This window comes from Lepisma saccharinum, chromosome 5, assembly GCF_977018435.1.
Source record: "Lepisma saccharinum chromosome 5, izLepSacc3.1, whole genome shotgun sequence".
NCBI classification, from domain to species: Eukaryota; Metazoa; Arthropoda; class Insecta; order Zygentoma; family Lepismatidae; genus Lepisma; species Lepisma saccharinum.
In genome coordinates, this window is record NC_139233.1 from 45,895,594 (window position 1) to 45,922,841 (window position 27,248).

Below are 27,248 nucleotides of genomic sequence, written 5' to 3' on the forward strand. Positions count from 1 at the left end.
AATCGTAGTAAATAACCACCCTCTCGCAAAAATTGTAGTAGGCATTAATAATATCTTCTGGAGAAGTGAAAAATCCTAGGTTAAAATGGGTTAAAATGGATTCGGCTGTACTCACCGCACTGCTGTTGGACCTGGAGCTGGAAGCCATTCTTCGCTCGTATGTCGAATTCAGAGAAAGTGACAGAACCTGCAACAATAACAATACACATTGTTAGTGTTATTTTCGAGTATTCTTTGTATAATCTTTTCAAAAATAATGTAAAACGCTTAAACTTAGTTTGCATGGCAGTTAAAAAACAACTTGAAATAAAGAATAGTACACAAAAAAAGATACTTACCAAGTTAAAAAGCCTTTAGTTGCACTGCAACAACTCAGTCACGCTAAAAAATCAGTACGACTTTCAAGCCAAACACTTGAGAACTCTGTTGGACCGCTTCGTCTTCCGCTCGATATTTATAGATTCTTAGACAAAAGGCCAGTCAATATAAATATTATTTTCATTACTCTTCTCTGATTGGTTGAATCATTTATTAAAAACCTTCTCTCATTGGTTAATATTTTCTAGCCTCTACCCAGGACCGTTCGAGCTCCTCAATTATACCAAATATGACTCACCACCGACGCCAAAATGGCCGAAAATGTCTTTTGTACATTAATGGAAAAACCATTAATTCCAAGTTCCCACGTGTGCCTAAAGCACCCATGACTCATATCCAGCAGAAACGCATTAATAAAATACAACAATAGTGTTAGAATAGTCCGAAAACGAACTCCATAATAGTGTCTTTTGTACCTTAATGGAGAAACCATTAATTCCAAACTCCAACGTCAGTATAAATCATCTGTGACTCATATCCGGCAGAAACGCATATATGATATACAACAAAAGGTTAGCTTAGGCCGAAAACGGAATACATAATAGTGTCTTTTGTGCACTAATGGAAAACCATTAATTTCAAACTCACACGTGTGCATGAGTCATCGATGACTCATCTCCTCCTCCACCCACGACACGTGGCGCTAGATTAAATAACAATAGCGTCACCCCTCGAAAATGAATAAAAAAGCCATTAATGTCAATTAAAAGGTCTATTGTCAGCTCTTATCTAATTCCAATTCTACTCTCTCTTTCTACCTATATTTTTCTACAGTTATTCATCATTTTTCACATAGATCTGTCTCATTCTTATGTTTGTGCCTGTGTAGTAGGTGTGCGAAATTGTTTTACTACAAATGACTCTGAAAACGTTCCATGTAGGCTAATTGGTTGAAATGGAGAGTTGGCTACAAAAGGATAGAGCCCACCCTAGCTCACCTGCAGGCGACGCCCCTGGTTACACATTTTATTTAACCATTTCAACAGTTATAGAGTTGTTACAGTTTTAGTCATAAATCACTAGCAATTAAATTTTGAGTCGAGTCTAAATGATCCATATATACGACCAATAAAAATGTAAGCTGTAATTGAACAATCCTTTTGAGTATTAAGCTATAACTGCACGTTGGTGCGAAAATATAGTAAAATGTAACAATTAGTAAAAAAAAGACTAGGACATTTTTATTTCAATTCAGTTTACAACAGGGTGACTAAGATATGAAATTGGAGCCAGGTCAATATGTTTTTCTAATGAAAAGATTCTTTGCTTGTATGCCGTGAATAACAGGAATGTACCAGTATCATATAAGCGATGAAAAACAGTTTAGACTATAACTAAACAATGTATGTTAGAAACACTTGGTCGTTAACAGATATGTGTTGGTGACGCACGCTGCTGTAGCTGCAAGCAGTTTATTGTCTCAATAAAGCACTGACTGTTCTTTATGTTGTAGAATGAAGACACCCTGTAACAATGGATGCGATGGTGGAAAAATTGCGATGACATCTAGTGTGAACGATTTATAGCTTGTAGCTTCCGCCAGCTATCTATTGTTGCCGTAGTCGGATAGGAACTCATTCGGGAAACCCAATGCATGGACTCGTATGATATTTCTAATGGAGATTGTTGTAAGGAGGCGGATTGGATTTTCAGTTTGTTTGACAGGTAAATACAGTAGTTGATTACATGTTTTACAATTGGATGTGGGCCTCCAGATAGGGTTGTCGCCTTGTAATCAAGGGGTCCCGGATTCGATACCCCGGTGGAGGCACATGGCACAGTGTTTCGGATCCCAATTTAAACTGTAGGTCCAGCCCAGATTAGCCTTTCTGTGCGTAAAGTGGACTTAAAGCAACAATTCAGTCAATCAATTTTATACCCAGTGCAGGCACATGCTGGTTCGGATCCTACTGTATACTGTAGGTCCAGTCCTGATTAGCTTATTTGTGCATAAAGTGAACTTAAAACTCAAACTGAAACAATTGTTGTGTGCGTGGAGTTAAAGAATCTTTTGAAACAGACAGAGCCCCTTTCTGTATTATTTTAAACTTTCCGTTACCTATTAAGTTTCTGGAATGTAAGGGGTGATCCTGCATTTTGCAGACGAACGAGGCTCTGGCGACTGGCCCTATGGCCAGTATAATTCTGTGTGTTGTCCTGTGTTTTGTCCTTATGTGTGCTGAGTGCCTCTTAATAAGCCTCAACTTTTAACCGAAGTCAGAATATTTTAGTTATGACACTACATTTTAGTTATGTTATTTTAGTTCTGGTAAGGGGCTGGACCCTGTATAAACTGACGGGTGCAAAATAGCCTAAGTGCTGACGCTCCCAAAATGTAAAATTCAAATTCAAAATTCAAATATTAAGTTTCCAAAGTTTAAGTTAAGTGTAGATAGAGTGACCGGGACTGGACCTACAGTTTCGAGCAGAATTCAGATAGATGAAATTCAAGTCACGTAGTCTTGAGGTACAGTCACGGATACGTCTCGGAGTGCCGTAGCAACATATCGCGATGCCCGCTCTTAAATTTTGAAATCTCAATGTGTATCGATATAAAATGTTCAGGGATTTCACGGATACGTTAGCAATTTATCATATTTAAATAAGGATTAAATTTCTGTCGAAAATAACATTTAATAATTTCACTCACCCTAAAAGTGTATTTCTCTGTTTTGAGGAAGATGAAATCTGAAGCTCTAGGACAGGCCCGTACCCAGCGGAAGTGACATGGGGGCCATAAGCCCCTCGAACTATGAAATATTATAATGTGAAGATATAAAAAGGTATGAAAATAACATTGGGGATTTTTCAGATTTCGATTTCGTCCATGCATATATGAATGGCTTTATTGGAGAGAGAGGCAGGCTCCGGAAGTCTGCAGTCTCCAATATTGAGTAATTTTTGTTCCATAACCATTGATGCAAGGCTAAAAGACACCCCAATTTAGTCGGGACAGTCCAACTTTTTCAAACTGCAGTTGTGTTGCGAAAATATTTCGTTCTTCCTGCTGTATGTTACGCCCCTGGTTTGACGTATTCATTCAAATTATAACGTTTACCTAGAATTTTTTTTAAAAAACAGAATGTTTTAATTTTATTGCCCATAAAGATTAGATTTTTCCATATTTTTTTCTCACTTCCATTTATTGTATTTTTCGTATCAACCATTCGGGACGCAAGGCCTCTTTAGGCAAGAGACCCTGGGCGGTCACCCACTTCACCCACCTCTTGCTACGCCCCTGCTTCTGCGTTGGAACAATTCCACTGAAAGTTAGTGAGATTATTACAACCCAGAAGTGTCCGTGAGTGTGCATAACTGATCACACATTTCGGTGTCAATGGGCAATTTGCGAGATACATTCCATCTTTGTCGTCTTGATACACTATTGGCTTTCTACCCTGCCCTAGGCAGGCCTTGGTGTTTATTACTACTAGTGCACCAAAAGAGGGAGATGGTATGGACTTAATTTCTCTACTCATAATCGCATCACATTTATTTGTCGTATCCCCCCTTTAAAATCCACAGATGTGTCTATGTCCGTTATTGAGTTATTTTAAGCCATTTTTCTACCTTTAATTATTGAGGTAAAAATGTTATTATGGAATTCCCGGTTGGATACATTTTAGTGATTCTGTCCACACATTAAACCCTAGGCCCGTCTTGATTAGCTTGCCTTGTAAAAAAGTGAATAAATAAAGACTTAACTATGAAAAATATTATGCTGAGCGATTTTGTTGGTAATTATTTTGATATTAATTTAAAAGAAAATACTTGCAGATAATAGAAATAACCCATATTAATACTGACGGAGTCATATTTTTTTAAGAATTTCCTTTGGCTTATAAATAGTATCAGTCTGTATAAGTGATAGTTTTCATGCTGCGTCATTTCACCCATTCAGAATAACTGAAGATTGCAAAAGCTTCAAGTAGAGCAAATCTTCACGTTCGCTTTCAGTATTGTAATCTGATTAAATGACTAGGGAAATGACAAAACTCGTCCCTTTAGTTCGGGTCCGTAATGAATTTGTGCCTGGAAAGGTGCCTCAGTTTGCCTAATGTGTTCTTGAAGCAGCCCTACTCTCAGATATATGATGTCATAGGCTAAACAGGTTTTTACATATATTCAGTTAAAACTTAATCTACATGATTTGTTTTTTTAATTTTGCAGTGAGAAATTATCTTGTCAGAATCTTTCATTAATATATTGGCTTCTAAATTCGATATCTCATAAACACAAAGAACAGATGAAATCTTTCAGTTGTTTCAGCATCTTGTGCAATACATCTTTGATTAATACAATTACTATTATTCTACTCAAACCACACAAGAGACAAAAGACAAACAAGTTGTCAGGATACCCAAATAGATATTTGTACTGGTATGTTACAGCTATCCAAGGCCTACTAATGATGACGTAGCGCACAAGCAAAGAACCTTTTCATTGGAAAAACACAATGGTCTAGCCTTAATTTTACATTTTAGTATCCCCGTTGTAAACTGAATTTTACAAATATAATCGATTACATTCATGTCCTTAATACTAAGCTACGAGGAAATATTTTTCTAATGTATTCCAAAAGCGCACAACCCAAATGATACTTTCTCATTTTGCCAAAAAATGATCACGTACTAAATTATAGCATGTGCGGAAAAATTTATAAACAAGCTGATCTTATATACACACTATTATTGTGAGCAATGAAATTAAAGATCCTACCTGATACCAACAACGAGAGGGAAAAATAGATGAATATTTTACAAGCACCCATTTTGCGAAACTGTCACGAACCCGTCAAAGGCATTTCCAAAAGAGATCGAAACAATTGAAGAACGGGGCGTGTGTCGCCTTAAAACGTGGCCGTTTCGCTATCAACAGACAGGAGTAAAATCGACGATAACAAACATGAAATGGGAAATGCATTTCAAAAGCGAGGAGCGGAAAATGCAATTTTACCATTGTTCGCAAGTGCATATCGAAAATGGCGGGAAGTGAAGGCGGGAAAGCCAAGTTACAGGAAAAAAGTTGTTGTCAACGATGTAAATTAGCAATTACTGGAAAACATGTTACTTTTACCCTTCCTGGGGAATGTTTACGAATAGAAATTCAGCACTATGACGTGCTATAACCATAAAATATTAACTATATAATCACGCGCAACCATTTTATTACCAAATCTGACAACAAAGAAAGAACAATTGCATATTAACGACCGTAATGAAGCATTTACACACGTGAAGTAAGGCATTGAGTCATATCATCGGCGTTGCGGGCGAAACATTCGTCACACAAGCGGTACTTTTGCCAAGAATTCAAACGACAATTCAGTAAGGTAAAAACAATAGACTATCAACCATTGTCCACCAGCTCTCGGGAAGATGAACAAGCCTTCAATGATGCTATAATGGTTTTTACATGTGTTACTCAAGGCTTTTTATATGAATACAATTCACTGACGAATCGCGATAATTCTGGACATTAAGTGCCAACGATTAACTAAGTGTAATGTAAAAGGTAATTGTACATGTAGTAATCGGCTTGAAGCTTCTGAGAGAGTACTTTATAGAACTATTGTATTCTTCTGCATCAATGTCTTTTCCTTGTGGACTGTAGTAACTAAAAAGTAGATTTCCCAGCCTGAATCGCCTGCTACTGTTAAATTACTAACTCTAAGAAATAGTTCCTTTACTGTTGAGACTTGACCTTCTAACAATTATCCTCCAATATTCCCTGTTCAAAATATTCTTTACTTTTCTCCAGTCTTCATCTATTTATAACTAACTCCTCCTCCTTCATGGCCATGACCTATTCAGCTCCCAATCTTCCCCATTTATAATCTTCATTTTCCTGCTCCCCCCACCCGAGATATCATCATGTAAATCGAATGTGAAATTGTGGCAACATTGTTTTACAACTAATATTGTTTTCTGTGATGTACAGGCTGTAAGTTAACTTGAATTAGCTGTCATGTGCAACAAAATAACAGAACGTTTCACCAGAGGCATTAAAGTCATGTTGACTGCCGTACTAGGGTTGTGCCGGACGGAAAATTGGGGAGGATTTTCTTTTAACCCCAAGGTTCGACACTGAAAACAATTATCCTCTTCCCAACCAATATACTTTATAAGATTATGAATTACTTAATAGATTCGCCTGAAGTGTTGCAATATTTTGAACTTAATGTTAAGCCAATAAATTTTAGGTGTTTGCTTCCTTTTTTTGTTGATAAATCGAGAAACAATATACATAAATCTTCAGTTTTTATCAGACTATGCACAAATTATAACAACCTTGTTCAAAAGGGAATTACAGTAGACTTCGCGCTTCCTTTTATAACATATAGCTCAATAATAAAACGACATATATTTTCATTGCCTAATCATTTCAATTCACAGTAAATTTGATTGAAACTGTGTTTGTATATATTATTTTTATCGATACTATGTTTATAAAGTCATGCCTTATTTACTCTCATATGGATTTGATATTTGTACAAATTGTGTAATTAATGTTAGTGTTCATCGACTATTGTGCGATGTATAATATGTTTGTATCTGAAAGTATTTAGCAGTACTCTGTTGTGATTGTACTATAATGTGTTTGTATTTTGCTCTGTTACTTTGCGTAACATACCTACTGCCATTTTTATCTTTTGCTTTGTATTCTGTAATATTGTAATTCTGTAGTTTTGTAGTTTTGTATTATTGTATTTTTTAAATGTATATTTAATCTTTATTATAAATGTTTTTAATATGATCCTTTGTAATTGGAACTATTGGTTCTGTTAAGGATATTTTCCTAAATAAATAAATAAACATTCAATCCTGGAAATTTTTTAAATTTTCCGATGTGGTGAAGATTTCGAATTCTACACACTATTTCCTCCTCAAGTGACTGCTTTTGCACTTCTAGAATAAAAATGGTTAATTTCATGAAATGTCATACACTTATAGTGCAGAATATACCAAGAATTAACCGCTTTTAAATGCGATCCTTTGTAATTCTCGACCGTTGATGATCCCAAAAAGTCGGGAAATCATTTCTCGAAGTCGAGATCTGACCTTGAAAATTCACGCGCAGTCATTTTGAATGATTTTTTTTACAGTACCTTTCGCCGCGTAAAAACATGGATCAGAGGTACCATGAAGGGCAATGGATTAAGTGGTCTCTATTTGATATCAGTGCATCGTGAAAAGTACAAAAACACAAAGAACTGTGGTAGATGTTCACGGAAAGGAAGCAAAGCGAATCCAATTCACATTTGAAAAGTCGATTCAAGTCTGAACTCGTCATCAGTAACAAAGTATTTTGAATTCAATTTCAATTTTATGATTGGTAAATTGTTATTATTATTATTATTTTAAAACGTAAAATATAAGTTTCTGTGACTGAAGGGCAATTTTGCTAAATAGTCATCACCACTGAAAATCAATTTCCATATACAAGCGTGATGATTTCTGCAAAGTGAACACATCACTGATGCTTGCATAGAATTTTTCTTATTATTTTTAGGATCTGGCATTGCTTTACTACTGGTTCTAGCAGCAGCAGCTGTAAAAGTTCCTGTCACCTGCTCCAATCACTGTTCTTCTTGCAAAGACGTGAGCGAGGACCAGTGTATTCCTGGGACGGTGTTCCGCGTGGATGGGGACGCTTGTGGTTGCTGTGACGCTTGCGTTATCCTTAAAGGTACTCCCCAATATCTCTTTTAAAATAACGCTTAGAAGCAAAATAACATCAAAGGAGTGAATGCCCACAGTTATGAACATTTGAAGTTATTGTAATATTTCAATATTCTACCGATAAAACTTAGCAGTCAACTTACTGGAAGCAACTGTTTACGAGGGAGAGTTGAATGACTACCTTACAAGTACGACAAAAATTGTATGATAGACTTCACATACAACCTTTGTTAGAAAAGTTCCAGGACTGATTTTTTTATTATTTACCTGTGATATTCAAACACAAGAAATGGGTGTTATTCAGTTACCTGTTATGTGTTCTGTTGTGTGTAAGTGAGCATTCATTTTCTCTATTCATGCTTATCACACCAGCAAGTTCACACATGAAGGAGAAACTTCAACAATGTCCTCAATTCACAGGCAAATGGGTGGAAACTCCTTCAAGTGACTGCACGTATATCCCAAAGCTTATTGTTCGTGAGGTGTACAGGCACTAACTGAAACTTGAAATTCCCGTAGATCAGCAATGGGTCTATGCTAAAATGTAGCCAGCTTGTGCACTCTGCATGAAGAAATCTGCTAGATAATGAACAAAGACAAATTAAGGTTTTGATTTGACTCTCCCTTGTATTATTTAAATTTAAATACTTCAGCTTGCATAAAGACAGATAATGATAATAAATTGCAATTGAGTGCACAATGAATATATTTTAAGAAAATTACAATCATTGAACATTATCCATTGTCTAATGCTTGTAGCTTTACTACTTTAAAACCACGCTTCGAAAGAGCACCTCTTTGTTTTCGCCTGTGGTGGAGCTCGAACCTACGACAGACCTGGGATTTTGCTACTAACCAACTACTCATGGCGCCGTCTACAATGCATAATGTTCAATTAAAATCCCATGCTAATATAGAACTGTTTTACTGATTTTGGTTGTCTTTTACACGTCTTATGTCGCATGTGTACGAAGTTGATGCCCTCTTGGCTAACCTATCCTATCACTCATTCACTTACCCCCTCCTCTCTCTCTCTCTCAAGCTGCCTCACTCAGTTCCAGCACAGAAAAAGCTGTTGAAATTTAGCAGTGCCATCTCTTGTCTTTTTGTGGCAGAAGAAGTGGAAGCAAGATTTCGAGATGTGCCTCTCAGCGCCTCTCAACGTATTATTCCGGAACTTCTTGCGAGGGGCTGTTCCCAGTGGGAGGTCCGTGCACCGGTTTTCCTGCCTTAGATGAAGATCTGCTTATACGTATATCTTTATCTGTGGTTGCAACCATGGTTGTTCGACAATCAAGAAACATGTTTTAGAAGCCATTAGCTCACTTGCTACATCCCGTGGCCATGCAGCCATCTTTTAGGTTAGCACATGCAGGTTACTTATGTGGTACATATTCTTGCGTGCAAGGGTTCTGGACAGCTGATATATGAATAACTACTAGATTTTCTAACAAACAACTTGGATTTATTTCTATTGAGTTTATTTTAAATAAGAAATTTATATAAGGGAATATTTTACCGCATACAATGTAGGGTGGAAAATGGCGTAACGTGCTGACTCACCCAACAATGTTAATTCAATCAATCATTGTTACAACGGACGGGGATTGGACAGATTGGGTGATCCCATAAGTTTCCTGCAAGGCTGGGAAAAGGACGCCATGCGACGGTTGAATTTCGAACTACTCCGAGGCTATGACACTATCAATGGATAGGAAAGTTCATTGTGTAATCCATGCACGGAGCGAGATCAGTCTGCAGCAAGTGACACGTCTTTGAACATGGAGGTGTCTGAAGAATATATAAGGCATGTTATGCTTTATGGGTTCCATCAGGGACGTTCAGCGACCATAGCAGCACAAAACATCATTGCTGTGTATGGTCACGGGACCCTTGATGCCTCGAATCAGAGGGCGAGTATTATGATGACTGACGATTGTGTTGCAGGTACGTCATCTTCTTTGTTGTGTTGAGAAACGATATTACTTACAGGATGACCTAATAGATTGAATTAACCGAAGTTTTGGCTTCTGTGTCCTGATGGTAAAAGACCAGTAGAAAAGCCAAGACGAAGATGGAGGGATAACGTTGAGAAGGAACTAAAAGAAATCTGTAAGGATGGAAAAGATTGGATTGATGTTGTCCAGGATAGAGACAGATGGATGGCTTGTGCTCGCCAGCCATAAACCTTCAAGTTTAAGAAGGCTAGAGAGTTAGTTAGTTGGCTTCCGTGTGCATGTTACTTTTACATGAAACATTATTACGTGTTTATGTTCTTCTCACGTAGGACGAGGGGAGGACTGTTCTTCGTTGGTTATTCTAGACTTCCACACTGGGACATTGGACCTCACTGTAGCAAGTGTACAATGTGATTCTCGTTACGAGTGTGCAGGAGGAATTTGCAGAGAAAAGATAGGTAAGTTAAGGGACATATGTAAATTGAATCTAGAATTAGTGACGTATTTGCGTTTTCACTTTAAGTCACTAGCACTAGAACAAGTAATTTTAGCCGACTTAAGAAAAATACATTTTTAAACCGAAGAATGCCAATTTATTCACTAAATATAGTAAATAAAAATACAAACTTAAAAATATAAAACGGAAACTTTCAAATGAATTATTACACAAATATATATTAAACATATATATATTTTGGGGAAAGAAAGTTTGCCAGTGTTTTTAATATATGCTGTATTTTTTTCTATACATTTTCAAAAACAATTCTTAACTGAGATTGAATATAAAGGGAGCAAGACGGTAAGCCCCGTTAGACATTTTGAGGAGGACAGAATCCCGCTAGGGCTTGGGCTTGGTTGTTGGCTAGGGCTTGGTTGTTTGTGAATGTTCATTCATCAATTTCATAATTTCATCACTCATCCCCATCTTCGCAAATTAGCCAAGAGGCACAAAACGCGAAGTAAAATAACCTAAATCAATCGATCAATCAGTTTCCAGAGATTAACCCCCCCCCTGCCTTCCCTTCACATAACATTTCAAAAGAAAAAATGTCAAATCCAGGAAAATATAGAAAATAGATTTTTGTGATAATGTTAACATTTCAGTCTAACGTTTCGAATATTGCTTTCCGATAATGTTCAGTGGTACTCGATTTAATCAATCGTTAGATAAAAAACAAGAGATGACATTGAAAAACACAAAATTTAAACATATTATTAGCAGAAATCATTTCATGCAATCCTTAAGCTAGTTATAAAGAAATTAGAAACATTTGCGCAATATTGTTTAACCGTATTTGTATAGTTCTGGTCGTAGATGTAACTCGGAGTTCATCTTAGGGGGTACCCATTTCATCGATGAAATATCAGTGCATGGGTGCGTGCGCGCTTGCCTGTCTCAAGTAGTAGTAATAAGTACAGATATAATATGATCACACTGCGAGCAAAGCGAGCAAGAAATTTTTTAGAACTATTTCTTTGCAAACTGATTATGCATATTATTCATTAAACATAGCGACAGTATTCCACGATATTTTACTCTTTACAATCTTGCTTTGTTCGTTCGGCGTTCTCTTTACCTCAGCACATGCCCCCTGCCCTTTTCCTGTTCTAGCTTCAGTTAGAAAATATACATATACGGTATATAATTTTAATAGTTCTATGTAGCGAGTAAGTTCCAAATTCTGCTGGTGTTTTCAAATCTGTGTTCAAACAATGATTCACAAACCGAAATATACCTAGATAGTAATGAAACTCTCTATATATTTAGAGCATGGCCATGAAGACTTTAAAGTATAGTGGGAAGTTGGAATGCACGTTTAATAGATACCTGGGATTGCTGTTGAACGAAATCGGTCAAGGAATTTCATATTGAAGTCTTATACCCTCGCAAAACTTTGAAAAATACGCTTGGCGCTATTGAGAGTGTATCTTTCAAATACTGAACAAGAGACTCTAGGAAATTAGAAGTAATGTGCCTCTTTGCCTTAAAAGAAAATTAAATAACATGTGCAAATAAACGCATGACATGTTAACTGCAAAGGAAAGGCAATGAATTTTCACTTCTAAATTGAGGTAATGCTTTATTTTCAATTATTTAAAAATTGAATAGTATCTCTTTCACTTTCCAACACAAAGAGCACAATGAACCAAACGAAATTTCTCTCTGGACGTTTTCCAGCAGGCAGTGGCAAGCACCGTCGTGCCCCCACTGGTGGGCCTATTGTCAAATGTAAATTTGGGACTTAATGCAAATTAAATTTCTTTTTATGTTTAATTCCATATACTTCCTTTGCTTCTTCGGAAAAGTTGGTAAAAAGTTGGTATGTCAGGGAACCGACTAGATAAAAAGAGGAAGACAATTTTTGCTAAATCTATATCTTTGCAAACTGACAATATCTTTAATATAATAGGGTGCCAGTAATTTCACAGGGCACCACGACGTTAACACTTTACTATTTTTATCTGTTTTGCTTGTTCGGCATCCCATTGTCCTTAGCGGCAAGGCAACCACCCCGCGCGGACCCCCCCCCCCACCTTTACAACTCTCTTTCTAATATATAATTTCTTTCACAAAGGTAAGAACAAAAAATACCAGAAAAATGGTCACATGCATCAACTATAGACCTGAATGAATCACTTAGGTTCTTCATGAAATGTACATACTTGCCGTTTTATATTGAATACTTAGTTAGTATATTTTATATTGGTAGTTTATGAATATCCGTTGGAAGAAATTATACCTACATATAGTGTCACTGCTTTTCTACTCACCACTTTCGGTTTCTTTCTGTCTGGTTTCATTTTCTCTAATTTCTTCAGCCAGTTTTGCAGTAAAGTTTCAGACATTGTTACACTAAACAGAACGACGAACACACGAACTAAGATGCAACAGGCATTTGACTGTTCTCTTCTCTACCACTCCAAAAATCATCCATCTCGTCCAAGTTACAGAAAAACAGTGTTGCTAACCATAGTAACAGAATTAACTACAAGGAGTTAAACCTGTATCTTTCAATTACTTCCCTTACTTTTATCGTAATTTTTCACATGAAAGAATCGAAAGGAAATGCAACAAATGCAAATTTCATTGACTCAGGGGTTGAATTTACAAATCTGTAACGAATTTACAACCTTGGTGACAATGAAGTTCGACAAGAAAGGAATACGTGATTAAATGCACAGAGGCATAGGAGGTGGAATGGTTGACCCGCAGAAGTGACGCATGTGTGTAAGAGGAGGCGTGTGAGCAGGCAAGAATCGTGATCCCAGCATGTTGCACCCAAGGTCACGTAAAGAACGAAAACGGGGAACTATACGCATGACATTGAACTTCGACCAGGCACCAGACCCATACGGAAATTCCAGATAGTGGCGAATTCGACGGAAGCATGACGTCACGGACACGATAAGGGAGTCCGCCGTATATAAGCGCGTGCTGTGCACCGAGGAACCGCAGTGCATCATCAACATGGCCAGGGGCAAACCTATTGACAACAACGTGAGGAGAAGAGTGGTGGAGTTGCAACGGGATGGACTCAGTGAACGGGAAATAGGGCGCCAACTGAACTTAACCAAGTCAACCGTCCACTGCATCATCAAACACCACCAAAATACGGGTACTACAGAGCTAGGTAAGGCCCCCGGTCGAAAACGCCTGCTGAGCGTGCGTGACCTACGGATATTTAGGCGCTATATCCAGACCAACAATCATGTTTCTGTGGCCGAATTACGACTGTGGACTCGAGAACGCTTTCACATTGAAGTGTCAACCAGAACCATTCGCCGTTACCTACAGCGATGCGGTTACCGAGTGTACAAGGCGAAACGTAAACCCTTCCTTTCTATGTTGAACAAAGGCAATCGACTACGGTGGGCACGAATGTACCGGGGATGGACATTTCGGCAGTGGAACAGGGTTTTGTGGACGGACGAATCCATTTTCAATGTTGTGTACAGGAACATACTGAAAACAGGCATTTGTCGGAAGGAGGAACAGAATGAAGCAAAATGTTATGCACGTCGGGTACAGAAACCTGCGTCAGTGATGGTATGGGGATGCATGACGGCATCTGGGGTTGACCCACTACACGTCTGTGAGGGCATTGTGAATGCACACGCTTATACACGCATACTTGAGCGGCATCTTCCCACAGTGCGAAGGCACCTGTTCCACAGGCGGCGTCTCATCTTTCAACACGACAATGCCAGGCCTCATACAGCGCGGCTGACAAGAGAATGGTTGACTCGCCATCACGTGCGAACTCTGCCATGGCCACCATCGAGTCCCGACCTCTCGCCCATTGGGAATGTGTGGCGTGTTCTTAAGCGACGTGTGCAACAGAGGGATCCCACGACAGTAGCTGCTCTTATCGCCTGCCTGCAGGAAGAATGGCACCGCATCGATGTGGAATACCTTGAACAACTCGTCCGCAGCATGCCCCGACGCATTGCCACAGTTATTCGCCGACGGGGCGGCGTCACACCATGGTAAACAGGATCCCCTCTAACAGTGGTCGAACTTCAATGTCACGTGTAGATGGACGAAAATGTTTTATTTTGTGTGGACACCATACATTGCTGCGTTGCAGCGGAAATTTATGTTTTCCTTTGTTCCATGTAGCCTGCTGAATAAAATATGTTCAGCATATGCATGTGTTCTCCTTCTTTCACAACGCACTCCTATATTTGTGACTGGTCGAACTTCATTGTCATTTATTTAGGGGTATTCAAACGCTGAACTGTCAACACTGTGTGCGGTATTTGCTCCCTCCGGTAAAGAGGGAGAGAGGTCAGTTTGACATTTTCCAGATGGCAGTGTCCCTTCCCTAGAGCTGACCGAAGGTTTGTCAAGGGAGCTATTGTTTCCAGGAAATGGCCATGCTGCACATTCCACCCTCCTTCCTTGAAACTTTGTTTTTTGTTGATCGAAAGGTCCATTGGGCTACGCTTCTTGTAGAGCTACAAATGGTTCATTTCTGTTAAAGTATTGTCATTCTATTGTTGATATAAAAATCAATATTTACACTCGCCTACTGGGGGGGGTCAACTTTTCTGCTTGGGATGGTGTTCGTCAAAATTTGGGAGGGTGCTGGGGGGGGTTAGGGTGTGTGTGGATAAATCACTGGACTCCTGGTCAGGGCATCGAGTCTTGTCGTCGGTGTATTTGGCCTTTAAGACAATAATGCTTCTTTTCAACTACTTCAATTGTCCCTAAAACGCTCAGTCAATACCTAAATATTGATACCTCGAACGAGTATCGAATCTAGGACCACCAACACCAAAGACGTGAGCGCTAAACATTTTCGTACGCATGAATCCGATTATAGGAGGGTCCTCCAGAAAAAATATTAACGTTTCAGCGTAATACACAAACGACAAATGATGTATGCAAACAAATTATGGTACAATAAGTACATACCTTACTCTACCTTTCCACGTATTCGCCATACACATTCAAGCACTTATCATAGCGGTTTGTTGATACCGTGATTGTACTCGGTTGCCGATATGACACTGGACTTTATATCCAGATTGCATGCGTTAGTTGGGTTACGTATTCCTGATCTCGACTTAATTGCACCGACGACAATAAGTTATGTCGATACGAGTCATACGAATCAAACCTAGGACATTCGGATTAGAAGCTGATAGACAAGATTGACAAATCGGCATATGATACTAATAATAATATTTTTCTCTTAATTCAGGTCACTGCAACCCCAGCGAGACAGCATTCTCTTATCAACCAGCATGTGCTGCTGGCTCTACACTATTTGCTCGTCAGCAGTGTAATGACACTCACTGCTTCTGTGTCGACCCTTATCTTGGTGTTCCATACGAATACACAGCAGTATATGCAGAGGATGCTTCAAAAAGCGTTTGCAGTAAGTATTGAATTGTACTTACTCAATCTCTGTTTCCACGTACATAAACTAGGTCCTCCCGATGGCGCAGTGGTAGCGTCGTCGACTTGTAATCAAGTTTCGATACCCGGTGGAACATGAGCGTCGCTATAAAGTTTTGCAGGGTGGGTCGGGCTAATGATAAATATTGAATAGTAGATAAATAATAAGTATTATTACCACGGTTATAAATGTTATTATACAATAATAAATATTAGAAACTAACAAAAATATTTTTTATTCCAAATAATAATAATAATTATTATTATTATGTAAATGGGGAGACTCGATCCACCAAATGATCCACCACAACTATTTTCCATTTTTCCTTTTGCATTTTATGTAGTTAGTATCTGAATGCATTTTGATATTAACATTTGCACGTCTAGTTCAAGAACAGGCTTTACATGTTAGGGGATTTTTTATAGTGTGTTGTGTGGCCTCTCACCTACAACTGTAATTATTTGAATTTTGAAAACTGTTGAACCATTAGTTTCTTGGATGAAATGATAGAATATAACCTTCTTCCTGTATTTTTCACTCAATGATTTTGATCTAATGCATTTTTACTTTGATTACTCTGTTCTAATGCTAACTAAATGAACTTTATTTCTGTTCTTAACAATAAGAGTAACAAACTTTCAGCTTTTTGGAATCTTTTAATGAACACTGTCCAGGGGGGGGGTCCACCGACCCGTTCGACCCCCCTCCCGACGCGCATGCGGTAATTCACTCTTAAAAACTAATACGTTTTACTGCGCATTAGTATAATTCATTGTTGGCGAGAGCAACGAGTTTAAGTTTCTTCGCAATCATTTTCCAAGGGGATATTACAGCCCTCTTGCCCCCTCCGTATGGTCAAGCACTCGCTCCTGCCTCCTCTGGCACTATCTACTTCTATTTTACAATGGCCTTTAAGCCCCCCTCCCCCACGAAAAAAGTCCTAGTGTCTTAATAGTATAGAATCAAATTATATTCAACTTGGTTAGATGTCACTAGTTGGTAGTATTTCTCTAACCACGCATGGGAACATTCCTAGATTTTAATTGGTTAATAGTTTCCACAGAAAAACATTTCAAGATTTCTTGCTTTAATATGTGTTAAGTAAATGAAGGACCAGAGAAAAATGCAAGATTAGTTTCTCAATGCCGATAATAGTTATTGTGAATTTGTTTTAGAATGAAAGCATATTTAGTGTACACTACAGTGTCCATTATTATTATGGCATCAATAATTTCGGATTATAGTTGAATCAAATGTTTTATTCGTTACTGCTACATCAAATTTCTGCGTGTATGCTATAATTGTGACTAAAATTGTGCCCAGACCTCCGTGGGGTATGGTCATCCAAAGGATAGGAACGCAACGTAATATAATCATAGTGCAAAGAGAAATAAATTGAATGACTCATAAACGTATGCATCGCAATATAATCTTTCAGTTTACATGACGAGGCATTGATCCCTAATAGTGTAGTAACCGCTATACGAGGGTCACTATTTATATTTTGAGACTAACAATGAAAAAAACAGGAATTTGGCATTGAAAACTGCTTTATTGTTTTTCGAAGTATTCTCCTTTATGGTCAATACACTTTTGCATTCGTTCGAACCATTTGTCAAAGCAGTTTTTCCAATCTTCTTGAGACACCTCCATAATATGGTTTTTGAACGCATCAACGGCGTCTTCCGCCGACGAAAATCGTTGCCCACGCAATTTATTCTTGACATTCGGGAACAAGAAGAAGTCATTGGGTGCCAAATCAGGACTGTACGGCGGATGACCCATCAATTCGATTTTTTTGACTGTTCATAAAGTCGGTTGTTAGACGAGATGTGTGACAGCTGGCATTGTCTTGATGAAGAATGATCCGACGCCGTTTGTTTGTGTTCCGTATTTGACCGAAGACCTCTGGCAAACAAATTGTTGTGTACCATTCAGAGTTGACCGTTCTACGTTCCTCTAATGGCACAGTTGCCACATGACCAGTTTTTCCGAAAAAACAGGCGACCATTTGTTTCGATGTGCTTCGAGCGCGAACAACTTCTGTTGGATTGGGTTCTTCTTGAAACACCATACAGTCGAACTGCTGCTTACGTTCCGGCTCATATGCATATATCCATGATTCGTCACCTGTTACAATCTTATATACGTCTTTTGAAGCACCACGATTGTATTTATTGAGCATTTGTTTGCATCAATTGACGCGAGCGTCTTTTTGAGTATTTGTCAAAATGTGGAATCCAACGAGAACATACCTTTCTCACAGCTAAATGATCATGTAATATTTTATATATGCTGGTGGAACTAATGCCTATGGTTGCCTCAATCTCACAGTATGTCACATGACGATCTTGCAGTATTAGGTTTTGCACAGCATCAATGTTTTCTTGAACAACAACTGATTTTGGACGATCTTCGCGAATCTCGTCGGTGAGCGAATGGCGACCACCATTAAATTCGTTATACCAGCGTTTCACAGTGGCAAAGGATTGGGCTTCATCGCCAAATGTGGAAGTAAGTTGATCGATGCACTCTTGTCTTGATAATCCACGTCGAAAATCGTAAAAAATCATCGCACGAAAATGTTCACGAGTTAATTCCATTTTATTGTTGTCGCGCAATCTCCAAGGCAACATAAACAACACAAATGAAGCTATTGACAAAACATTTGAAGTACGTTATGGTCAATAATGCCAGACGATTCCGTGCAAACGTCAAATCGCGCCTAACTTCAATCAGTGTTGCCAAGGCTCAAAATATAAATAGTGGCCCTCGTAGTAGATAAGCGTGTCCCTTTATAAATAAAGGGTTACGGGTTCTATTCCATTTGAGACATAGTTTGCAGTGTTTCCGATACACTTACTGTCCGTTCATACTCGATTAGCCTATTGGCAAGGCAGGGGACCAAGTGTTGTCATGAAATTCCGATGCCTATATAGTGTGTTGGATAGGCGATATCGAAATATATACATACCACAAAATTTATAACCACTATGGGCAATGAGCATAGGATTGATTTAGTTTATTTTACTTCGCGTTTTGTGCCTCTCGGCTAATTTGCGAAAATGGGGATGAGTGATGAAATGATGAATGGACATTCACAAACAGCCAAGCCGGAGCGGGATTCGAACCCGGGACTCTTGATGAGCATAAGAACTATGAACTTCGAAATATAGACTCTCTGCACAGTGACAAGAAAGGAATTTACCTAGATATTGATCAGGTCATAGGCTGAATGTTTTAGACAGTGGCACAACTTGGTCGAGATTGTGCATGCATCGGTCAAGTATCCTTTAGAAAATTTTGTTCTCTCCTTTGTGGCTTGTGATGGAGAATACGAAAAAGAACCATTTTCTTTAATATCAACTAATGATGGGCCTAATTCTGAAAGTTGTTGTTCTCCTGCTTACAATGCTCGATTACCGAAATCACTAACAGTATCCTCAACATCAGTGCCCTCTTCAAAGAGTTGCCTTTCAATCTGTTCGAAAACAACTTTTTCCCTATTCCTACCAACTTTCGAAGAAATCTGCTAACAACTTAATTACTACAGCTTGTTTAGTTCTATATAATGCTTATAACTAACAGAAACTGTTCTGTAACTTGTCCCCCCCCACCCCCGATATCCTTTCTCTTCTTACTTGCACACCTCCACTCCTTCCTCCACCCATATTCTTAGCATGTAAGATCGGGCCACAACTCTCTTACGTTCTAAATCACAACAAAACTGGTCTTGTTCAAATATTAGCGACAAGCACATGAACCCTTCCTTGTGAGCATAACGAGTTACAAAACAAGCTTTGCCTAACATTTAACAAAACAACTTGCATGTCTATTTTGAACTGCAGATGTCTGAGGGGTTGACAGAACTACATAAATATAATAACTTGATATAATTCAAAACGGTCTCAGTTTAAGTTAGTAATTTCTCATAATCTCCGACAAGTAGTTTCATAATTACTTCAAAGTTTCTACAGCAACACTGTTATTCAGAAGTCTAGAAACAAACGTTTTTTTTAGTAAGTTTTTCGGTACTAAGGCTTATCATCTATGAAATTCAATCCTAAATCCAAAGTCTAGCACATAACTTAAACTGCTTCATAGTACGTACTGCAATCTAAAAGGTAAAATTTAAGTTGCATGTTACTTAACCACCAATGGCTAGAGATAGCTGTAGAACTCGGACAATCATACCGTCAACATCAAACCCGATTTCCCTAACCTACTCACTTAACCACACAGTAGAAGGAATAAACATGCGAATAGGTTAGTCATTTGGTGTTCTCTGCGTACCGTGAACAGCAGAAGATAAATGCATGACGTCAGAACAATCACTGCTGACATTCTATCTCCAAGTTGTTGAAATTGTCAGTTTCTAGCTGCTTGTTTATTTACCCAATTGGTGTTGTAGACAGAAGAGAAGCCAAACACACCGTTACCCGGAATAAAGACTTCAAGTAGAGACTATTTACATTTGCAATTTTCCTCAAAGATATAATCCTGGAAAAAATATTCCACGCCCCCTCTAGTGTCGGCTTAGGAATTGGAATAAATGATTAAATTTTGAATGCTTAATCCTAGTTTAGTTAAACAGTAACAACGCACTTCCAGTCTGTGAACTACATGGGAAATATTGTAAAGATTAGAGCATAGTTAATTATTCCTTACAAACTTTAGTTATGCTTGTCTTTTCAGAATGCACAGCTGAAATATCTCACCACCAATTCAAAGGGGCTCTGGTTGACGAACCCCACGCCAGATGCGACGCGATCGGCAATTACCAGGAGGTGCAATGCTCTTCGTGGCACTGCTGGTGCGTGGATCCCCTCACCGGGGAGCATCGTCCAGGAACCAAGGTCCAACTTCCTCCCGACTACAGAGATATAATAACTTGTGAACAGTTGCTTGTCAGTCTCTCTCCAATGCCACAGACCATACCTTCAGTTCGGCAAGACCCCAAGACAGGCGCTCTCATCGCTCACCTGGTGAAAGAGTGCAAGTATGGCGACGTGTCTCTCAAGCACAATGAGACAAAATCCATAACAAGTGAAGGCTCTCAAGAAAGAAGAAAAGGTCAATTTGGAAGATCTGAGTCAATTCCAAAATCTGAGAACAACCCAGAAGAAGATGCATCGAGTAGGAACACAAATGTCGCAACCAGAGAAAATCACCCTACAAACCCAACTCAAGAAGGACTACCTTCGAAGTTAACTGAGCAGCAAGACAGTAGCCCGAGAGGCACTGAAGAAGATTACAGACCTGAGGAAACAACCTCTGAAATACTTGATGCCAACGAATCGCAAGAAAACAGTAGAACATACTCACCACGTTCACAAAAAGTAGCAATATATTCAGAAGCAGAGGAAGAAGAAGAAGAAGAGGATGAGGAAGACGAGTCAAACGAAGACCAAAATAGTATGGAGCACAGTAGTGACACGGAGCAAGTTTATAGAAGACTCGTAATAGAGAAAGAACCAAACAAATACGTCGTGCTGAGTTACTCACGAGACAGGCAATTAATATCTAGACACGTTATTAGAAGTGAGACTGTACCTTATATCAATGAAGAAGGAACAAAATTCGTAAAGCAGCATGAAGAGAAGGCCAAACCACAAACTAACACCGCTGATAGCATGATATCGCAACGTATGGCAGATTTAGATACTTCTGAAGATGAGACACAGGACGGTTCTAACACTGAAGAATCCCAAATAGAACAGTCGCCATTTTATAATACAAATGACGAAAGGACGTCAACTGGCAACAGCACACAACAAACACTGACTGATGCTCAAGTCAATAACACAAATGCGAGCAATGATGAAGCCATTTCTGAAGGAAGAACGGCGAATATTCAAGTAAACAAGACGAGGGAGAGCAACGATGAAGTTATTCTTGAAGAAATAAAGATGGAAAATACTAGCCTACAAAGCGTTACAAAAACAGGATCACATAGAGAGAGTATTAAAGAAAATCCCCAAAGCGAAGAACCTTACAGCAACATATATGAGAATAATACGGATAGCAACAATAGTCTAAGTTCATCAACAGACGCAGGGTTAGACAATAACCCGAAGGTTTACACACAAGAAATGGTAACTGCAAATAATTCCGAATCCAATCAAGATCAATCGAGTGTTTCATCAAAACAATATGCAAACAATCAAGAAACATCAGTAGAATCTAGTTTAGAATATCCAAAATCTTCTAAAGATGACAAGCGAGAGGAACTAGCAGCATCACAACAAACGTTTCTTCCGATTACAAGTGATAAAGCAATAACATTAAATGAAGATGCGAGAAAAACAGAGTCTCCTGAACCATTTCAAATGCGAAAACAGAGTTATGTTAATTCTTCAAAACATTCTGATGAAGAATTGAAAGATGACACAAATAAAGTTCAAGAAGAGGAGAAACTTAGCAAGTCATCAAAGGACAATGATAATTTTGAATATCCTCGCAGAACTAATATTCAAACCGACGATTTGAACAACGCGAGAGATAGGGTACAACAAGAGGAAAGTTCGCCGTCCTTTGCTGATAGAAAATCATCCAACTCTAATAATGAAGGGATTCGTAAACAATTTCCAAAGAATTTGAAAAGTCAGAGTAACGAGATTCAAAACAAAGAAACTATTTATCCAATTCAAGATGAACAGATAAAAGAAGAAATGGAGGCAACATCTCACGAGTTCAAAAGTTCGAAAACTTATGAGCTAGATCAACAGCAAATGAAGGCATCACAGCCTTCTTCAGAATATTACAGCCAGTATCAGGAATATTCTAGTGAAGAAACAAAAACAGGGTCAAATGATTCAAGATATGTTAACAGCAACGAATACCAAACATCAGAAGAGAAAGATACTGGCATGTCTCAATACAATGGACCAAATCAGAGTGAGTCTAAAGAAACAAGAGACAAGAATTCGAATAATGTTTTATATCAGAACGAGGACCAAGAAAAAGAAAACTTTGGCAAAACACGGAATATTGACTTAGAAGATATGAATAAAATGAAATCGCCAAAAAATGATCAGGAATTTGAAAATAATGAAACACGTCAAACTTCAGCTCAAGAACATCCAGTGATGGAATTATCAACGGGCTCACCCACTGATAAGAATGCTATCGTGCAGCCATCAAAAAATCATCAACTGAGTAGAGAGAAAGCATCTAATAACCTAGAGCTATCAAAGGTTAAAAATTCACAGGATCCGCTAACCGATGGAGAACCAAATAATTCATATTCAGAGCAGTTAATCGTTCCTGATGCAAAAGGAAAAATGTCAAGAGAGCATTACAACTACTACGAATCTGCTGAAGCAAGCCTGGGATCCCCAAACTATATTGAAGATCAAAAACACGAACCAACCACCTCAGAAGAATATCAGTCTGAATATGCAGGGACAAAAGAAACATCCATGGAAGAATTGAATTCTCCTTCAAAGAATGTGAATTCCCAACAACCTTTTACTAGCACAGCATCAAAAGATAGTGACGGTACAAGTCAACAGGCGCCAATTTCTGGAGGTGACCAAGTTGATAATTCTACGAACTTAACACCGTTGAATGTGAATGACAAATTATCTACAACCCAGCCAAGAGATACCCCTTCAAGACAAGTGAACAGTGATTTTAATGAACATGATTATAGTATAAATAAGTCTCCGGAAAAGAACCCTAAAGCAGATGCAAAAACACATCAAATTCCACCAGACGAAATAGAAACTATTAATAAATCTGATGTAAGCCCTAAAAACTTTGGAAAATATGACGTTGGTAATGAAGGAGAAAATATAGACACGCCGCCTAAAAATAACTCCCAAGTTTCAAGTAAAGATGAGGAAAATGTTCCTGTCACGGAAGTAAGCGCAGGGAATAGACCCATACAGAGAGAAGACAAACCATTGCCTAAAGAAGATCGTGGAACTGGGGAAAATTACTTCAACAACATGAATGATCCTAAGACATATCCTGATGGAGACATCCCTGGCAAGGATAAAAATGATGCTAATACTTCTTATGGAAAATCAGTAATTGCAGTCTCCCATGTGTCATCATCAGAAGGAGTAGTGATTTCGAAATCATATGTTCGAACAGAAGATCACGAGGAAGCAACATACAGTAAAGGGCCATTAATTGATGATTTAGACACCAAAACTAAACAGAAACCACCGTCATTAAGAAAAACGCAAGGAGGACAGATGGTAGATGAGCAAGGTACGCATCGTGACGGAATGGTTGTTGACAGTCAAGAGAAAACACCAGAAAGATCAAATGATGAACAGTACAGAAAAGCTGAATCCTCGCTCTATTCAGAACAACTCAGAAATCATGACTCTAGAGCTCCAACTTCCCAATATAGTTTGGAAAAGAAAGATATATCTGAAGGAGCAGAACATGAAAAGACCAATTACAGAACAGTTGCTCCATCTACTAAAAGTGGCCAGGGTAACGCTGAGAATGCAGTGTCTCCTCCGATAGACAAGTCAAGACCACGTCAAGGCAGAAAATCTTCGAGGAGAAAGCACAAGAAAGGTAAAAGAAAATCTAGCAAAAATAGACATATACTTGAATCAAGAGAAGATGGCTTTGAGAACAGAGAAACGGAAACACCAAATGATTCAAAGGAAAGGCGCCCCAAAATTTCCAAAGGTACTGCTCAAAATTCATTCAATAGGTCTCCAGATAGGAAGCCTTTGAGGGACTATGATGATTCTGAACAACAGGTCGACCAGGTCGAGTATAATCAAAGACAGAACGGGAGAAAAATTAACCAAGCTACATCAGCTCCTGGAAGGATCTCAGAACCCAAAAGGAGTAAGCCCAATAAAGGGCCACAAAGCAACGATAAACCTCGTCGACCATCAATCCAAATGACATACAGGGTAAGTTCTCGAGGGAGTGAATCGGAACCTCCACTCTATGACTTTCCATCATCTCGGGAAACTGGAAGTACCAAGTTAAGAAAATATAGGTCTGATTCAGAATATCGCCAGGAGTATGACGATGATATGTATCGACAGGCAGAAGACTCTCCTTAAAAAATTCGAAACAGAAGGCTGATATCTCGAGAAATGTATGGTGAATATGTGGGGAGATCAGGTCCAAACGATAATAAGAAAATATAAAACATGAAGAGTGAATGAAAAGGGGAATCGAACTCGAGATCACTCCGAAGAATATGGAAACTCCAAACAAATCAGATGTAATGAAGAAGGTCATTATAAAAGAAGACATAGTAAGTTGAAAAACACTGTACGACTTCACGATGTGAAAAAACAAGTATCAAAGAGTTAAAACCATTACGAGAAGATCATGCAAGTTATTCACAACACCATACAAAATCTGCAAGATACCAAAGTTCACATTTTCAAGATTCCTGTAATTACTAAGGCTATTCTACTTACATCGACTAACGAGCATTATCAGCAATCATTACTTAATCGAGATGAAACAAGAGTGTCGTAAAGTAGGCCAAAGATCTACAATGAAGTACTAAACTACAAGGGCGTAAGTTGAAAATAAACATATCAACAGCATGCTCAGATATCTCAAGAATACATACCTCTACAATTGAATGGAAAGGTATTTCCAAAATATTTACTAAAACAAATTTTGATTTTTCAGCATTGTAATAAACTGGAGAATACTTGACAAATAAAAAATATAGTAAAAGTGCTCAACAAAGAACTAGCTTTATACACCTCCGATTCAATCCAGAAGTCCCTGATAATATAAACACAAAATGTTATGCGCAGTGGTGCATTTTGCAATGATTTTGTAGATTTATTTAAGGTTTGGGAAATGTGTTTAGTTAAGCATCGAAGTCTACAAGCGATGGTGACTGTAGACGACATGCTTACACGAGCAGTTAGAGGCAGCTTTAGCAACTTGGAGGTAATGCTAGGAGCAGTTGTTCGAAGTCACGTACTTATTGTCTGCTGCGCACGCGCCATACCAGGAGTACGAAGTCTAGGCTAGTAAATTTATTCTGGTACAGTTCCTGCCACCAAGTTATCTGTCACTCTGCGAGCTGTTGTTGCCAAACGACGTTTGATGCAAACGTGGAGACTTATCGGCACTGTTGCAAGTGTTCTTCAAAAGGGTATGCAAATAATATCAATGAACTTTTCAGGCCATTTCGTCACGTGAAATACCTGTTTCCTACATGTTGGTGTCTTCTCCCTTCCGTAAGCTGTGATTTTGGCAACCAAACGTTCAAATCTCCCTCGCAGAGGAAACGGTGAACTCTGATTGGCAGGGAATAAAGGACGTGCTGTCTCCAGCGCTTCTACCTGTGGATGGCATGCACTAACGTGACGCCGCCAAGGTCTTCCAGCAGACGACAGACCATCTATTCACGGAAACTGTGCCAGAATATTCAACGGCACCACCAACTCACAATTTTATTCTTGCTATTGTATTCTAACGCGAATATGGCAGGTCGGGTTTGGTGCTATTCTTGATACACGTATGACCAAATTGCTGTAGCTGTCTCTAACAGCTATTCACATTTGCATGAGAGCTTCTGCTTGTACACGATAGATGGGAGCAGTTTATTAAAGATATATTGTTAGTATTCAGTAGCCATTTACTATAAAAATATATATAGAATTTTCGGAATATATAGTACACTAATGCATTTTTTTTTAAAAAAAGTCCACCCTTTAAAAATTGATAATTTTACAGAGGATTCTCTTGCGGTAGAGTTGGTTTAATATGCATTAGTCACATAAAACTAACATATAACTAAGGAGGCGATAAAAAATCGGTTAAGTATCTAACATGACATAACATGAATTTACTTCGCATTCTGTCATCATACTTAGTTTATGAAACTATCCAGCCAGTAATCTATGTTACTAGCAAGAGCGGGGGGGGGGGGTGTGGCGGGAAGGAGCAGGAAGTTATCTCCCTTTCTCATTCTCACCCAACGAGTTACAGGAAGTTATCTCCCTTTCTCATTCTCACCCAACGAGTTACCAGCAAGCCTGTGCTTTCCCAGTTTTTTTGGCATTCTAAAGAAATAGACCATAAAAAGGAATGAGTGAGTTATGGAATGGAATTGGCTAATCGGGACTGGGCCTACAGTTTATAATGGGATCCGAATCACTATGTGCCTCCACCGGGAATCGAACCCGGTACCCCATGATTACAAGGCGACGATGCTACCGCTGCACGAATGGGGTGGCGAATAAGTGAGTTATCAAAACCACAAAATACTAGACCAATCGTACATTATTGTGCATATATGTGTGCAAATTGAATACATAATGAATGTAAATGAGTAATTTTAAGGCTTTGTTTTTGTTATTATTATT

General features: G+C 38.6%; 2 protein-coding genes across 2 annotated transcripts in view; one reads left to right on the top strand and one right to left on the bottom strand.

The window, feature by feature from the left end:
• Nucleotides 1-5,257, bottom strand: part of LOC145987791 (pancreatic lipase-related protein 2-like) — a 30,273-nt gene extending 25,016 nt beyond the window's left edge. The window contains exon 1 of the mRNA XM_083122486.1: nt 5,098-5,257. Coding sequence (XP_082978612.1) covers nt 5,098-5,149 — 52 coding nt within the window. The 5' untranslated portion in view covers nt 5,150-5,257. The remainder of the gene's footprint in view (nt 1-5,097) is intronic.
• On the top strand, nt 1,818-25,603 carry LOC145987789 (uncharacterized). Its single transcript, XM_083122484.1, has 5 exons — nt 1,818-2,043; nt 7,891-8,067; nt 10,348-10,476; nt 15,727-15,903; nt 20,620-25,603. The coding sequence occupies exons 1-5, from the start codon at nt 1,983-1,985 to the stop codon at nt 24,966-24,968; spliced, it is 4,893 nt and encodes a 1,630-aa protein (XP_082978610.1). The 5' UTR covers nt 1,818-1,982; the 3' UTR covers nt 24,969-25,603.
• The last annotated feature ends 1,645 nt before the right edge of the window (nt 25,604-27,248 follow it).

What these genes read in the sequence shown, in the direction of transcription:
- LOC145987789 (XM_083122484.1), top strand. Translation starts at nt 1,983, where the DNA reads ATGATATTTCTAATGGAGATTGTTGTAAGGAGGCGGATTGGATTTTCA. An exon ending in ATTTTCAGTTTGTTTGACAG is followed by an intron (nt 2,044 to 7,890) that starts GTAAATACAGTA and finishes TATTATTTTTAG; the next exon opens with GATCTGGCATTGCTTTACTA. An exon ending in CGCTTGCGTTATCCTTAAAG is followed by an intron (nt 8,068 to 10,347) that starts GTACTCCCCAAT and finishes CTTCTCACGTAG; the next exon opens with GACGAGGGGAGGACTGTTCT.